Genomic DNA, 18598 nt, shown 5'->3' with positions numbered 1-18598 from the left:
GCCATCAAGCACTGGGATATGACTTCAACAGCATCATTTGGCCAGCCCATGGTTGAGATTTACTGCTGTGTATCATTGATATACTGAGAATATCTGCCCCAAAATTGATAGATGACCAGACTCAACAGCCTTATATAGATGTTAAATGGTGGGAGCAGAGTATTTAATCCTAAGGCTTTCCACAAATCAGTAGCATCCAGCTCAAATTATCTCCTGTTATAAACATGACAAATCAGGCAATCAAGCTGTGTTGATTTGATATATTCATTATTGTTCAGTGTGATTTATATTGTATATGTTATTCAATGAATAATCTAGTTTAGAACAAAATTGGGGTTCATGAAAAAAGATCTTTGGGCAAAACATGCCACTGAATTTGACATTATGAGTCAGTGCTGAATGAACACAAAAAATTTCTGACTATGTTCAAATGCAAGATTTCATCAAAGAAAAAAATCATAAGCGTTTATAATCCCCATTACTGTAAATATATGTTCATTATCTAAGGTCGCAGTCAGGACTAAAAATTAAGCTATTGATGTTTTGAAAGATTAGTTCCAAATGAGTACTTTTACATAGCTGGATAAAGGTTTTCAATTCATTGAATTAATTAAACTGCTCTTAGCTATATAATGCCAAAAGGGGATACAGGCATTCTTAAATGCAGTTGCGAGAAATGTATGCTTCTGGTCTGACTCTTTATTCCAATCTTACCATATGAATAAGAAGGTCTGAAAAAATAGTTTTAAATGCTTTTGAACAAATATGCTAGCAATGTCCTATACAATATAGGACCCTATACCATAAGTGTTCTGAATTCTATGGTTTAAAAAAATACAATGTAATTTTACCTTCAAATTGCCCTGGTAAATTCAAGGAGATCAAAGGTCATAGAGATGAAGTAATGTACCTTTCTTTTCTCCCCTCCATAATTATAGTTAAAATAGGGTTTAAATATAATAAAAATTGGCATAGGAAATAAGCTTCTGCTTATTCACTAGGAAGTGGAAGATGAGGCTTTTCAGAGCCGTTTGCACTGTCTGAAAGAGAGAAGCAGAGTTTTGCCTTTCATGCTTGACATTCCAGTTAATACACATGAAAGAGTTCTTACATTTGATGCCAGTCCAGATAACTGCTATTCATTCTTTTGGTTCTGACCACATTATTCGGAACAGAGTATTGCTTGTCTTTGTTTTGTCAGGAAAGGAGGCATAAAAGATATAGAGAGCCCTCAGAAACATTATGAGGCACTGTAGATTGTTGCAAATAAGGAACATTGGGAGATGTGGGTATAGACGTATTGAATAGGAGAATGAAGAAATCATCTCGCTTTTCATTATTCTTTATTCCAACTAGAATTAGAGGCCACGGTGCAGGGATTTCTCTTTTCTCTTTTATTTTCTCCTGGCTACAATGACAGACATACCAGTTACTTTGAATTTTTCGAGTCCTGTGTTCCTTTGTTTCCCATGCATTTCTGCTGCTTCATGGGTAACAATAGCTTTTATATATGAACATCGATTTATTAAATCAATGCCTCAAAAAGAAAAAGTTCACTCATTTCTAGCTGACTCATACAGTTATATAAATAGTCATTAAATATAATGACAGTTAAAGTGATATTATAAAATTTTGGGAATATGAACTACAATAATGATTTGGAACTAATTTTGTAAAAAATAACTTTTCTCCAGGCCAGATTAACATTGCTTTCTTATAAATCACAGTAATTTCAAAAATGGATTTAAAATGTATTATGTGGACAAACTATAGAGTGGAGTAAATGTTCTTCTGCTCTAATACACAACATTATAATTTCAATTTTAATAACTAATATGAATATTTGATTACTGTATGAAAAACAAGTATCATTAGAAAGCCAAAATAATGACTAAATTATTATATTTCTCATTAACTTACTTTTTTCTGTTGAAATGCAACAACTGAAAAATATGCTGTTCAATTTCAATCTTCTAGGCATACAAGTGGTATGAACTTGGGTACCAACGGGGCCATTTTGCATCTGTCTGGCAGCGTTCTCTGTATAATGTCAAGGGCTTAAAAGCTCAGCCATGGTGGACAGCAAAGGAAACTGGTTATACAGAACTGATCAAGGTGTGCAATGTTGTTCTCCCTTTGTTCCATAGAAACATTATGCTAAGTTAATTTCAAAATTGCTGCTCTGTATAGTTTAGAATAAGCCCAATGAACACAATGGAACTGTCAGCATCTGATGCTAATATGGCTTCCAAAGCTGACAGGAACGTACTACAATTGTTTATTTCTATTTTTGTTTTGTCTAATTTAATTTCTGCTTAATCTGTGATTTTAAAAAACTAAGAAAATGTGTATATATTGTGTGCATATTTCTCCTTGGGTGAATCTCCTTTCCATCTGCCTCCTGCATACATAGTTTAAGCCAGGAGGTCCTCTAAGAAATGTAATTTTGGATGAAAGCGCTTATAAATCCAAACATAGAAGTAGTTTTTTTTAGGGGGAAATTACTAATAAAATGTGTTCTGTTTGTTACTTTTACTAATGAACATGGTCAGTTAGCCTGAATCTAGCTCCTATTCACCATCTGGAATAGTCCTTGCAGTTTTGTTGGTGAGGCTTTTTGAAAGTAGTTTGCCATTGCTTTCTTCTAAGAGCTAAGAAAAAGTGGCCCAAGATCACCCAGCTGACTTTGTGCCTAAGGCAGAAATAGAACCCAGTTTCCCAGTTTTCAGTGTGATTCTTAACCATTGCATCAAACTGGCTCTCTTATGCTACATTGCCAAAGATGTAAATAGAAAAGATAATTACACTTTGATTTAGAATCTAGTTATTAAAATGAGAATAAATTAATTTTTCACTACTGATTTTCTATTCCTGAATAATCATTCAAAATATAAGACTGCCGCAGGTAAGACTTCCTTATAACTGATAAAATGTATTTTCCTTCTTCACTAGAAGTTAAATTATTTCATCCTAGTTCAAATTGTTTTACTACAATGTATTGGAAGGATTAGATTGCATAAATATGTTAAGTAGTGAACACAATGAATTACATTGTCAGCCCATGAATTGGATAGACAAAGATAACTACGATAACTCAATAATTCACACTAATTACTAGGATGCAAGCCTTTAATTGCTCAGTGTTGTAATTAGTGGATAACAGGCAATCTATGTTTCCTCATGCTCTCATAACTCTTAGAGGTTTCAGTGGGACATTTAACTGCATATGGTAGGCAATATTAGACCAGCTGGACAAAAGGAGAAATCAGACTAGATTGAAAGAACTCAGCAATATTTGTAGTCCTTGGCGATCGATGAGAAAAGTATTTATGATTACTACACTACCGTTCCTTAACTACAATTTATTTGCTCTAGTATTAATCTTACATTTAGAATATCATTTGGTGGAAGTTTTATTCTTGAAATACATCTAGGACACGCTTGGAACTCTGGAACTGGTTCTCCCAACTGTATTTGTAACAAAACTATGGTCACATTATTTTGGAAAAGAATGCTACATTTATGGCCTTGCAATGCCTAAAGTACATTTTTTCTTAATCACTTTCAAAAATGCACTCTCCTAAATAGGAAATTGTAATTCTGAACTTGTAATCCCAAAACACTTTATGAGAACACAGAATTAGGAAAGATGATCAAGGTCAAAATATAAGGAGAGACATTATTAGTCACATTTTTGTTTTTGTTTAGGTAGTGTTGTGTCCTAATAAAATTAACAAAAGTATTAGCTTTCATATAGCTCTTCATGCAACAATGATGATTAAAAACCAAATGATCTGATTTTCATGAGCAAGATATATTTAAAAGTTAGGAGAAAATTTTCTTTTATATTAGAAGTCCAGTTCCTTATTGTTCTTAGCTGATACTTTCAACAAATTTCCTTGTGAAAGAAAGTTAAGGAGAACTTAATTTGCACGTGCACATTAAATTCCATCTGTATGGGGACTGTGATTGGTTTTTTTTAATCTTCCTATTACAGTTAACATAGTGTTAGAGAATGCTGCTGGATACAGAAAAACAGATGTGTAGGAATGTTCAGAGATGCTACAAAATAATTGAATCAGGCAGGGCTTGTGTTGAAGGAAACGAAGTCTGACCACAGTTAGCATCTCCATCATTTGGCTTTGACTCAGCTCCAGACTTTTTCACTTGCTTAATCCTTCAGATGCTGTTTTCTCAATGAGTTCATTTTTGTATTTTGAAGTTGGACTGGATTTACGATCATACAATTTATTACAGCAGCAACTCAGATGTCTTGTGAGGCCAGAACAAATCCTGTCCTTCCAGTGGCAGGAAAAATATCAGAGACAGAAATGCTTTTGTTTTTCTGTCCTGAATGCTACTTACTGTGGTTCTCCAGCATCTCCATTTAGTCCTCTTAGAATGGTGTTCATGAAAGAAAGAAAAATCAAAGGCTCCCATTATAGGTTGTTGCATAATACACCTTCTATTTACCACTATTTGTTTCATTTTCTTTTAATAAAAATAGGGGAAAGGTTGATAGTTCTTTGGATTAAATGTTTTGGAAGCTTTAATGCTTGGGTTTAAGCATAATTTGGCACCTATATTGTATCTAATATTTCCATGTAGAAAAAGATGGTAAGGTAGAACCAATAGGTGTTGCCTTCAGAGCAGTAACCAACAGCTGCTACTGTATGTGAACTCCCCTTAGTCATATTTTGGAAAATTGCCTGGCATTCTGGTAAATTAATCGCTTGTAATTTAAGAGATATGTAAGTCTCTTGTTTTTTTCAGGAAATAGTTATAGGAATAACTTATTTTTCATAAGTATAATTGATTTGCATATCTAATATGGCTAGTGTGTTGCCAAATTTGCGGATGTAGTGATTTCTCTCTCCAGTAGCTGCATATCCATTTTTGTCTACTTATACAAATATATAAAGATGTTTATTAGAAACTGAGATGCTGCATTTTTAATAACTATTTGGAAAAGCCTGAGCTTTGAATCTCCATGCTATTTTATGAACAACATAAATATCTACATCCAACCTTATCATTGCAAAGCATTAAAATCCCTTGGGAGAGAGAGGTATGTGGTAACAGATTCTTTAAGAAATCTGTCTCCCCTCCTATTTATTCTTCTTGCATAGGATAAGTAACTTTATATTATAGATAGTTTTTACATACCCATTTCCAGGTGTTTCATATGACAAAAATGTATGTATACACAAACAAACATAAAACACAAGGGAATGATTCTCATAAAGACAAAAAATCAATTGAACAAGAGTCTTCCATCATTCCTGAGGACAGTGGTTGAATATGAATTCAATTCAGTTCAAGAGGTATTCAATTTCTATTAATGAAATACAACCCCAGCACCCTTCAGCACTCGCCTCTGTAAGTGATTGCCTATGACTGTTTGCAAATGCTGTTAAGTACTTCTTCCATCTCTCCTGTCACAGATTTACATTAAAATTGCTCAGGTGGGTAGCTTGACTTTCATTCATGTGTTCAGGCAGAGCTTGGAAGGTCCTCTGCTAGATATGCTTCTGTTTGGATTTCTGCAAGAAGCAGAAGGTAGGAAGTCAAAATAGTTTCCTCCAATTCTATAATTCTATGAGGAAATAAAGGAGTTAGTGTGCATGAGCAGAAATATTCAGATAATATTTAAAAATGTGTATTCTAGTTTGTATTTATTTTATTCTAAAAATATGAAATATAAGATAAAAATCATGACATGGTCTAGTTTAAGCAGTTTAAGCACACTGGAGAGTTTTCTTGCTACCATACTGTCTAGTCTACTCACTATTACTTTTTATCAATTCCAATTCCATTTATTTGTTTCTCAGATTCATATAGCTGTCCATCTCACAATAAAATGACTCTAAGCAGCTTACAATAAAAAGAATTATGAAAACAATTAAAAATCAGCAATATTTTACAATTATTATAACTATCATTTTTATGGGCATATTTAGAAACAATGTATTGTGTCTCAACCAATGTTTATGTTCAAAAGATATTTATGAAGCTTATGTATAATTTAACTTCCTAGAAATAAAGAGGTTTCTGAAAGTTACAACTTAGTTTTAATTGTACCTTAAATTATTTTTAAAAATTAAATGTGGTAGAACCTGGTAATTGCTAAGGAAGATGTTTACAGAAACACAGCTACAGTTGACACTTCACTGTAGTGCCAGATCTATCTTATATGTGCAAACTATATGAAAAAAGAAAAATATAAGTAACATACCTGAACAATAACAATAAAATAATACAGTGATTGAATAGTATAATTCAGTAGTTACAGCAATTTACTTTTTCAACAACACTGGAAACTGTTTTTATCTAGCTATGGTGGCTCAGTAGTTAGAATGCAGTACTGCAGGTTAACTCACTGCTCACTCCAGAAGTTCGATCCTGATGGATTCAAGATTGATTCAGCCTTCCATCCTTCTGAAATTGGTAAACTGAGGACCCTGTTTATTGGGGGCAATATTCTGACTGTTAGGGAGGTCTGTAAACACTGTGAAGCGGTATATAAGTCTAAGTACTATTGCTATTGCTACTGCTTTGTATGAATAGCAGCAAAAGCTCCTGATGCAGCAAATATCTATTTTGCTTAATTGATGTTGTATATCGGGTACCTAAAATAGCTAATACAATTGGGAGGTTGCCTAAGGATCAGAAAATAAAGTTGTGGACTTATTAGAAAAGAATATTTATAACTATCATATTTTGCATGTTAATGTTCTGTAAAATTCTTACAATTTTTGAACAAAAAATAATTCTAATAAAAGAGCTTTGTTTTGCTACAAGCAGAAGATGCTATAACAGAATAATAACAAGTTTAATAAAGATGATATTTTCACTAATTTTGAAAAGGCTTTATGATTCTACTTTAGCTATTTTTAATGCCAAGAAATTTAGGCAAGTTTGTTGTAAGTGAAATCTAAATTAGCAAGTGTATCACTTCGTCATTTGCAGTTTTGCCAAAAAGCAACATCAATCTTTCCAATTTTGCAGCATCAAAACTTTATTTTGTAAACTTTATATAGTATGTAAAGTGCTCCCATAATCAAATACAATCCACACAATAGGAAATCTTCATCTGAGAAATGTGTCTCGTGATAAAAGAATCTAAACTAATTTATTTGTACCATTTCCATAACTGGTACTTTTTTTTTCTTTCTGTTCCTAGGACATGTTTTTAAAAGGTAGGGATAAAATTAGTCCCCAGATTCTTTACCTTTCTGTCCAATACTTTTTTTTGGTATCAACAACACCATAAGTGGACTGTGTCATTTATTCCAACAAGTCAGTAATTAGTAATAGCTATTGGTGGATTTAAACAGTCAGCAGGCTGTTGGATAGACTAAATCAATGATGGCGAACCTTTTTAGCACTGAATGCCCGAACTGGAACGTGCATGCATGTGCCTGCGTGTGCCAGAATGCCAGAAACCCAAAGGCTAGTGTGCACATGCCTGTTTTTTGGCTGGTTTTGGGGCCGTTTTCAGGCTGGTTTGGGGCCGTTTCCATGCAGTTTTTCAGGCTGTTTTCCAGGCCATTTAAGCCTGTTTTTCTGGCTGTTTTGGTCCAAAAAAACAGCCTGAAAATGGCCTGGAAAAGGCCTCGAGAACAGCCGGAAAAGGCCCGAAAACAGCCCCCAAATGGCAGTTTTTCAGGCTGTTTTCCGGTGCTCCAGTGCCCTGAAGACCAGCTGGCCAGCACACATGTGCGTGCCAAAAACCAGAAGACCAGCTGGCGATGGAACGCGTGCCCACAGAGAGGGCTTCATGCCACCTCTGGCACATGTGCCATAGGTTTGCCATCACAGGACTAAATCATAATCAGTAGTACCTGGTTCAATAGTAGTAATAGAATAACAAGAGTGGAAGGGATCTTGGAGGTCTTCTAATGTAATCATCTGCTCAAGCAGGAAACTCTATCCCATTTCAGACAAATGGCTGTCCAATCTCTTCTTAAATACCTCCAGTGTTGGAGCATTCACAACTTCTGGAGGCAAGTTGTTCCACTGATTAATTGTTCTAACTGTCAGGAAATTTCCTCTTAGTTCTAGGTTGGTTCTCTCCTTGTTTACTTTCCATCCACTGATTCTTGTTCTGCCTTTTCTGCCTTCCCTTCTTCTTTGTGGTAGTTCCTGAGATATGAGAACATTTCTATCATGTCACTCTGAATCTTGCTTTTCGCTCTGATTAAACTAGAAATACCCAATTCCTGCAACTGTCCTTCATATATGTTTTAGCTTCCAGTCCCCTAATCATCTTTTTTGCCGCCTAGGACTGCATTGGCTTTTTTGGTAGCTGCAGCACACTGCTGACTCATATTTAACTGATTGTTTACTAGGACTCCAGGATCCTTCTCACCATTTTCTACTATTGAGCTAGGTACCACTCGTTATGATTAAGTCTGTCCATGCAGTTAATAATCTTGTCCATAGTCAGTACTTGGCCGTGCATTTGATGCTATAAATGAACTTCTCTACCTCCTTTTAGCAAAAATATAGTAAATTTGAGTTTTGTAAAGTCCATCTGAATAAGTCCTTCATTAGAGACAACAATTTTGGTTGTTTGAAGACAATGTTAGCTATGAAGAAGTCACTAGAGTGGCATAATTTAGTATGTCAGGCTCCTGCTTCATTTCAGTTTCCTGTTAAGTATATTTATTTTGTTTTATCAGTTTCCTAAATCATGCAATTCAACTACTTTTTCCTCTTTTCATGTTTCCAACTTTGCCGTTCCAATCACAAATCACAACCAGCATATCTTGCTTGCATGTTCTGTTGATCTCAAATTGGACTTGATCATAAAGTCCTCCTCTTCTTCTGCATCAGCGGTTAGAAGATAAATTTGAATGATTATCATATTATTGGATTGTCCACAAAGTATCCCCCCCTTAGATTAATCAAAAGCAAATAAAGTGGAAGCCATTCTGGTAAGTGTTGGATATTGGAATAGCTATGATATAAAGGTAATTGAAAATGAGAAACTATGGGAGGCTTTGTGACTGATGAGACTATATTTATTTTTGAGGAGAAATAACTAAAAGAATATGCAATGTATGTGATGTTTTGTCCTTTTAGTCCTTAGAAAAAAACTGGAAGGTGATCCGGGATGAAGGACTTGCTGTAATGGATAGAAGCAAGGGCCTCTTTCTTCCAGAAGATGAAAATTTACGAGAAAAGGGTGACTGGAGCCAGTTTACTCTATGGCAGCAAGGTACACAATTCATTACTTTTCTTGTCTCTTTTCTTGTTCCCTTTCCATGCTAACAAAAGAAAATAACTGAAATGTTAAAGGGAAAATATATTTTGTGATACTAAAGATCAGGATAATGAAAATTGAAGTGACACCCCCCCCTCCAGTTTTTTGGAAAGATGCTGTTCATGGATTCATGCTACTCTTAACATTATGACTAGGCTCGAGCAAAAACTTTTTTTTATTTTTACTATTAATTCATATTCAATTTAAAGAAATATTTTTATTTCTCCCCAAAAGAGGACAATATAATTGAAATTTTCATGAAAGGAGAGTAAGGTTTTTACATTTACTTAACTGCAAATTGATTCAGAGCATATGACTTATTCTTATTATTCTCAGCATAGTTGTTTTTATATACAGAATATTTGAAATAAATAACAAACCATAAATATTTACAATTTCATAAAAGAAACTTAGAACTAAGTATGTTTTCAATCACTATCAACAAAATTAGTAGAATGATAAGAAAAAGGTTATAAAATATGTTTAAGCTGATATAAAAATTTGCAGGAAAATTTATAGCTAAGGTAACATGGATGGAGGACAGCAATCCTGTGTACTTATGTCATAATTCAGCGGTCCCCAGGCAATAGCAGTGGGGGAGAGATGGTTTCACATACGCAATGTAATCATCTGCACAAATGAAGGATCGCACGCTCGCCTTCCGCTTACATAGCCCAGTTCTCAACAAAACACGGACCGATACCAGTCCACAGACCAGATGGATCCCTATCATAAATACAATGTAATTTTAATTTGATTATGGCTTCTACCAACTATCTATTTAAGACAGCAATACTTAATCATTTAAGAGATTCAATAGAGGCAAATAAAGCTAAATATATTAAAAGATGGAAAAAAGGTGGAAAGACTATAATGAATTCCTTTACAACTAGGATTATAAAATTACCAAAACTTTTGCAGAGAAAGATAATTTATTCAGGAACTAATTTCCTTAGAAAGGTTTACATCGAAGCCACGGAGATGCAGGCAAAACCACTGCAGTGGTAGTGCCCTGATTTGCTTGCTTCTCCACTACTGCCTCCTCCTCCTCCAGCACCTGCTTCTCTAGGTAGGGCAATTATGAACTAACCGAGCATGCTAAGGCAACTTGGGTGCTACCGCTGCAGCTACTTTGCCTGAATCTCCAAGGCTTCGATGTTGGGAGAGGCAGCAAGGGCTGGAGAAGCCAAGAGCTGTGCATGGTTCCATGTCCCTTTCCTTGCCTGCCTGAATTTGGGCATGGGGGGGAGGGGGAAGAAAAGAGAGAGAAGCAGGAGCAATTCAAAGCTAGAGAACTAATGGGGAGAGCTGACAGCAGGCACCAGGGGAGGGGACTGTTGTTGCTGCCGCCGCCATGTGTGGGAGCTGGTTGGTGCCTGCATCTCAGGGACCTTACTCTGGGGTACCTCAAAGAGCTGGGAGATGCAAGAACTGCGTGACCCAGATTAATTGCTTTCAGGGGCCATTTCTTCTGTAGCCCACCAAAAATTTTCCACAGCCACCAGTGGGCCGTGGGCCATCAGTTGGCGACCACTGGCCTAGAGATAACAACATAATGCATATAGCTATACTCAAGAAGAAAATTTCAGGAGAATCTGAGTAAATTTTACACATAATGAAAGTTCTGACTAAATTCTTACAAACAGAAATGGAGCCGTATATGGAGTAAATTCCAAAAGCAGATAAATTTCAAAAAATGCAAAGGGTCAGGTAACTAGCATAAAATTAATAATTCAAGAGAATAAAAGAAAAAAAATTGTATTTGCTCCTTTATAATGTATCTTATCAATGTTATAATACACATAAATAGCACAGTAACTCATGGAAATAAAACCCTAGATACCTTTGAAATAGAACGGGGATGATGATGGAATTTTATAAAATAAAGCAAAAGCTAAAAAGGAAAACACTATTGAATTAAAACAGAAACAAAAGTTTTCTTATATATCTGTATGGAAATTTATCTGTAAATTTAGCAAAATAAAATCAATAACACATACTATTACTCCACTCTTGGAAATAATATAAAAATGTTTCCAATTACACAAGTATATAAATATACAACTCTGTTCTAAATATTAAACAAACATGGATAACATTTCCCATGATTGAGCCACTGATTAAAAAGCAATAATATAACCCACTGAGTGCTATAAAATTACATTTAATGCAAAGATACACTCAAACTAAGTAATGTCTCATTAGTTACCCAAAGAGAAGAATAATTCATGCACAGTATGTGTGCAATTTCTGAAAATGGAGTGCAAAGATTGTTCAAGAATAATCCTTTAAAAATAAAATAATTTTAAAAAATTATAGTTCTAAACTCTAAATGTCAAAAATAAATAATATATCTAAATATTTAAATATTGAATTACAAAATTATCACAGTAATTGTCAAACTGATGTCTTCATTAACGCTTTTAGAGACCAAACAGTAATCTTAATATCCATCATGTGTAAAGCAACTTTTCTGTACATTCTGATGTGGACCCAAAAAGAAGGCCAAAAGGAAAAGTGTGAAATAATGTGCTGATACACTTAGCAATGTTTAACTAAAGGGATCTTTGTATGTTTATGTCTATTCCCACTTTTTTAACAACCAACACATGTTGCTTTCAGCAATGCTTCCCTCTTCTTACTGTGCTAAATAAGCGCTCCCAGTGCAGTCCATTAAGAAGGGCAGGGTCTTTTCCCCATCAATCTGGAAGATCTCTGCCTCTCTGCCCTGCATACTCCAGTATCCACCAAGACCAGCTGTCTTGCCCCTGTCAGAATCTGCTTCAGAGGGGGAGGCCGAACAGCTGACAAGAGTGTGGCTCCATTGGCTGTGGAAGAAACTGGGAAAGGGCAAAGTCCGGCTGGGCAGAACAGGGGAGAGGTAGAGCAAGGGAGAGGGAATTCAGAGGAAGACCCAGGCCCACCCCCTCTTCATCCTAGGGCATGCTGGGAGGAATGGAGAAGGGAGCAACGTGGGTTGCGTGGCTTATGGGGAAAGAAAGGGCCCTGATTCCCTTCATTAGCTGCAGCTGGGAACACAGTGTTTAAAAAGGGAACCTGTGCACAGCAAGCTGTTGGGAGCAAATCGTGAATTTATCTGGTATCATCGTGACTTATATGTGATCTGGCATCTTCCCAACTGTGAGCTTTTCTGTGCTTTCAAGTCTGAAAATCTTTCTCCTGCCCTGTCAAGTTAATTACTGCAGCTTGGTTTGTTTGGATTTTTAGTTACGGTCTGTATGTACTTTGTTTTGGACTGAATTTCTTCCAGTTAAAGGCTGTTCCTGGGAGAGTTTTTCTCCAGCCAAAGGTAACCTGGACATTGGGGGCAAAGTTGGAGATGATAAAGGGACTCTTTTTGCTTATTTGACTGTGTTGCCTTTGTGCCACGCCCCAGGTCATCACACCGGCAGCTCCTCCCCCTTTTCCTCATTGGCCTGCAAACTCTCCCCAGCCAAGATATGTTCTTCAGGCAGCTCAGGGTCAGCAATACTGAATGTGCAGGAATGCTCTCATTCTCCTTTGAGGCCTCTGAAGAAGACGTAGATGGCCCATCATCCACAGGAGACATTATCTTTTCTTTCAAAACTAATAAAATATGCATAATAGAATAAATATAATGATTTTAACTCTTAATTGTTCTCCATGTAAAAGAGATGGGCTATTACCAAAGCTCCTCTTTTCAAGAAGAGTTTTCCATGACTTTGGAGGATCTAAACATGTGAAACAAAGGTTTTAATGGGAAAAGGAAAATGAGAACATTTCTTCCAGGTATGCAAACTCATTCCTGTTCACAGAACAAAATTTAGGTTCCAACTACATTCAAAGAACATAATACCTACAGGAAAAATGAGACTAAAAACATCAACTGAACTGACTAAATCAAGTGGGAAAAAAACACACATTCATTTTGATAAAACAAACCGTAATTGAACTATTTTAAGATTGTGAAGAAATTGCCCGACTGGTGGCTACTGACCTACTTAGCTGATTGTGTGACTGGATCTTGATTTATTTTTCTGAAGTTGAATAATCTGCAGCCATGTTTCTGGATTTTGAGAGCTGAACATTGGGGTACTTAATGTTAGAGCTGTGAAAATGATTGAGAGAATTATATCAGACTAATCACAAATACAAGAACAGCACCCCTATCCCTAAAGAAGATTGTCTTTTTACTTTCAGGCTTTCGCCCTTTAATTAAAAGTCATAATTCAGAAGAATTTCTCTAAATTGTTTTTGAAGTGTGCATGGCCATACCTAATATAAGCTAAATAGGTAAAAGCTTGGTCATTGCCTAGCTGAAAATCTGTTCATGAGCCGCATGTAAATTATATTTGCTCTTGGAAAGACTCACAAAAAAGGAAACTTTTTTGAACTTTTTATCAAAGTCTAAGTAAAATAAAGGGTTCCACTTGAAAGTGGTAGTGGATTCTTGTTTCATGTTTGAAGAGGAGAGGCAGGGGAGTCAGAAAGAGGACAAAACCAAATGGCTTTGGGGCACTTCCCAGAATTATTTCTGTATTTTTAGTGTGTGACTTTATGTAGCTTTTAAAATATTTAAAATATGCTCTATTTTTTAAAAAAGAACTTCATTTCTGCATTTATCTGCAAGATATAGTTTTGAGTTTCTCTAATATAGAAAGCTTATAAGCTTGGTTTACATCTAGCAAAGTGGATGGTGCACAGATTACAAAGTGGCCTGAAGAAATGGGCCCTGGCAAAGAAGAGATATTTACTTCTTGCAAGAGAATGCAATTCTGTTGTTTATAATTAAAATGAGGAATAAACTTGTATGGGTAATGTTAAAATAGAATGCTGTATAAGACAATTGGGGTGCTGGAAAATATTAAAATTGCTTTTAATTTCTGTAACTCTACTTACAATAAAAACTTTCTTTTAGTTGGTCATAATATTCAGTTTAGAAGACTAATGTTCCACAATCATGAGTCCATCACCACTGTTATAAAAGACACGAATTTCACTTATGCTTTTATGAAATCCTTCTTTGGATTTCCTTAGGGAACTGAACATTATCCTCTTTCACAACACCAACCAAGGTAAATTAGATGGTAAGAGACCATGGAAGGGAGAGATAACTGGATCAAAGTCACTCAGGAAACTTTGTTGTTATATATAATTATGAATCTAGAATTAGATTTTATGCAATATTCAAATAGCTCTACAATGCTTCCCTCTCAATTCAACAAAAGCTGGAGTATATGACGGAGTATGCAATGAGTTTCTTTGGGATCAGTGAACATGTATTATAAAATATAATAAATATCCATAGATATGACATATCATATAAAGTAGTAGACCACCTGGTATTAAATCTTTGCCATTTATTTCCAAAGAAAAATTATTTCCAAAAAAAAATGTTATCCACCCCTGTTTTAGATGAATGCTAACTGTAATGAGTAGGGATTTATGAGTTACATTCTGTATAAAAGAAATACAAAAGAATTCTAGTTCTATACTTAGGTACGAAGACCAATTCGATTAGAGTTAGTTAGAGTTTTTGAATGATTACACTTTTAAATCTCTTTCAAGTGCCTGCTGAGCTGACATTTTCAAATCCCTGTATGACTATACTTAGATTTGGGGTGTGAAATTCAGATTACCTTTGCTTAAACTATATTTTTCCTCTTTCACTCTAGGAAGAAAAAATGAGAATGCCTGCAATAGTGTTCCAAAATCATGTGCCTTATTAGAACGTTTCTCAGAAGCCACTGGATGCCGAAGAGGGCAGGTACTGTTTGGTTTGTAGAGCAAGTCCATAGATAGATGTGAAGAAGCATGCTACATATATTGGGCAGCTATCCAACATGAAAGGGCAAAGTGTGATTCAGAGGACATTTTTCTTATATGTACCCATTTCATGTATTCAGCAACTATGTATACACTTATACTTATTATCTTGTAAACAATTGGCAAATCAAATAAAATAAATAAATAAAATAAAATAAAATAAAATAAAATAAAATAATAAAATAAAATAATAAAATAAAATAAAATAAAATAAAATAAAATAAAATAAAATAAAATAAAATAAAATAAAATAAAATAAAATAAATAAAATAAAATAAAATAAAATAAAATAATAAAATAAAATAAATAAAATAAATAAAATAAAATAAAAATAAAATAAAATAAAATAAAATAAAATAAATAAGTAAAATAAAATAATAAAATAAAATAAAATAAAATAAAATAAAATAAAATAATAAAATAATAAGATAAAATAAAATAAAATAAAATAAAGATAAAATAATAAAATAAAATAATAAAGATAAAATAAAATAAATAAATAAAATAAAAATAATAAAATAAAATAAAATAAAATAATAAAATAAAATAAAATAAAATAAAATAAAATAAAATAAAATAAAATAAAATAAAATAAAATAATAAAATAAAATAAAATAAAATAAAATAATAAAATAAAATAAAATAAAATAAAATAAAATAAAATAAAAAATAATAATAATAAAATAAAATAAAATAAATAGAAAGAGGACAAAAGTGCTTTGGGGCACTTCCCAGAATTATTTCTGTATTTTTAGTGTGTGACTTTATGTAGCTTTTAAAATATTTAAAATGTGCTCTATTTTTTTAAAAAAGAACTTCATTTCTGCATTTATCTGCAAGATATAGTTTTGCGTTTCTCTAATATAGAAAGCTTATAAGCTTGGTTTACATCTAGCAAAGTGGATGGTGCACAGATTACAAAGTGGCCTGAAGAAATGGGCCCTGGCAAAGAAGAGATATTTACTTCTTGCAAGAGAATGCAATTCTGTTGTTTATAATTAAAATGAGGAATAAACTTGTATGGGTAATGTTAAAATAGAATGCTGTATAATTGCTTTTAATTTCTGTAGCTCTACTTACAATAAAAACTTTCTTGTAGTTGGTCATAATATTCAGTTTAGAAGACTAATGTTCCACAATCATGAGTCCATCACCACTGTTATAAAAAGACACCGAATTTCACTTATGCTTTTATGAAATCCTTCTTTGGATTTCCTTAGGGAACTGAACATTATCCTCTTTCACACCACCAACCAAGGTAAATTAGATGGTAAGAGACCATGGAAGGGAGAGATAACTGGATCAAAGTCACTCAGGAAACTTTGTTGTTATATATAATTATGAATCTAGAATTAGATTTTATGCAATATTCAAATAGCTCTACAATGCTTCCCTCTCAATTCAACAAAAGCTGGAGTATATGACGGAGTATGCAATGAGTTTCTTTGGGATCAGTGAACATGTATTATAAAATATAATAAATATCCATAGATATGACATATCATATAAAGTAGTAGACCACCTGGTATTAAATCTTTGCCATTTATTTCCAAAGAAAAATTATTTCCAAAGAAAAAATGTTATCCACCCCTGTTTTAGATGAATGCTAACTGTAATGAGTAGGGATTTATGAGTTACATTCTGTATAAAAAGAAATACAAAAGAATTCTAGTTCTATACTTAGGTACGAAGACCAATTCGATTAGAGTTAGTTAGAGTTTTTTGAATGATTACACTTTTAAATCTCTTTCAAGTGCCTGCTGAGCTGACATTTTCAAATCCCCTGTATGACTATACTTAGATTTGGGGTGTGAAATTCAGATTACCTTTGCTTAAACTATATTTTTCCTCTTTCGCTCTAGGAAGAAAAAATGAGAATGCCTGCAATAGTGTTCCAAAATCATGTGCCTTATTAGAACGTTTCTCAGAAGCCACTGGATGCCGAAGAGGGCAGGTACTGTTTGGTTTGTAGAGCAAGTCCATAGATAGATATGAAGAAGCATCTACATATATTGGGCAGCTATCCAACATGAAAGGGCAAAGTGTGATTCAGAGGACATATTGGCCTGCCTATAGCACCTGTTCTGAACATCTTAAAGCAAACAGGTCTTTTCCTGCAATTGCATTTTCACTGCAGAAGACAGCCAACAGAGCTGAGGGACGTCAGCTGCTTTTAGCTGCTACATTTGCAGCCTTGTGTGCCCTGAATCACTGGCCTTCAAATCACTCTTACCCCCCCCCACACACACACACACTGAGATTAGATTGATCCTAACCCTGCTGGTCTTAAAGACATGGTTTTGTCATCAAGCTTCAGGATCCAGATGTGTTACGTTGATCTGATGGTGGCGGTTTTATTTTTACTCAGCTGCTGATTATGTGACTGGGAGTTACTTTCAACTGTTCAACCAGAATCATGTATTTGAGATGGGTGGCTATACAAATTGAATAAATAAATAACTTCGAGTTATCTTTACAGTCCTTATATATATTGGGGAGCGGATGTGAATTTATATGTGTTACTTTGATTTGTGAGTATGACTTAGAAGAAAGATAATTATTAATTGGTTTTGGGGACAATTGCTAAATGAAATCTCTGCCTTTCCAGTTTACCTTTGCTAAATGCTTATGAGTGAGTCAGCATGATATTTGTTACAGAGAAATGATGCAATGATGTTCGTTTTTCTATATAGTCTAGGTCTGAAAACAGGACAGTAACAGTCACTGTTGTCAATAAGTACAATTGATGTAGAAGGAGATACAACTAAGTTTGGAGATATAAACCTTTACATTATACATAACATGGCTAAAGTCAAGTTTATTTCAAATAGGATTATGCTAACATAATTGTTTATAAGAAGTGCTGGCCATAAACTGATTTGAATGAATTTCCTTCTGGTCTGCTTCCGGAATTGTGTTTAATGCCAACAATATGATTCAGCTTCAGAAATCAGTTAACAAATTGATTGTTTAATCATCTATATTTAGGTAATAAACCTAAATATACTCAATTGAAGTTAAAAAAAACACTAAGTAAAGTTAGTCTTCATTTGCACTTAGAGAGATATTACAAAACAATTCTAACTGTTGGCTAGACTGAAAAAAAGTAGAGGCAATCTTTTCTGTATTGCTGCTGTTAAATCACCTAAAATCAGGTTTGATTGAAAATTGTCTTGATCTTTCAATGTATAATCACTAATTATAGTTTGCAATTTGAAATTAAATCTTCCTGTTGGTTATATGACAGGAATGCAGAAAATTAAGACATATACAGTATGTCTCTTTAAACTATGATTGACACATGAAAATAAAGCCACGTAAATATATATATATATATATATATATATATATATATATATATATATATATATATATATATATATATATATATATATGTTTTCTGAGGTTCTCATGGTATTTGTATGTGGATCTTTGGTTATTCGGGTTTTCTCCGCGTAAGATTTTCTCCCGCGTAAGTAAGCACTGCTTGCACTGGCACTAAGCCGAAAGCACCAGCCTGAA

General features: G+C 34.0%; 1 protein-coding gene across 1 annotated transcript in view; it reads left to right on the top strand.

Moving 5' to 3' along the window:
• Positions 1-18598, top strand: part of ASPH (aspartate beta-hydroxylase) — a 109071-nt gene that overhangs the window by 83145 nt on the left and 7328 nt on the right. The window contains exons 23-25 of the mRNA XM_087961782.1: positions 1978-2115; positions 9088-9223; positions 14926-15017. Coding sequence (XP_087817908.1) covers positions 1978-2115; positions 9088-9223; positions 14926-15017 — 366 coding nt within the window. The remainder of the gene's footprint in view (positions 1-1977; positions 2116-9087; positions 9224-14925; positions 15018-18598) is intronic.

Source organism: Notechis scutatus, chromosome 3, assembly GCF_049901735.1.
Source record: "Notechis scutatus isolate UNSWTSFEM ecotype Mainland chromosome 3, rNotScu1.2, whole genome shotgun sequence".
In the NCBI taxonomy this organism is placed as follows: domain Eukaryota; kingdom Metazoa; phylum Chordata; class Lepidosauria; order Squamata; family Elapidae; genus Notechis; species Notechis scutatus.
Note: the sequence above shows the minus strand (reverse complement) of the source record. Positions and strands in the feature narration are given on the sequence as shown.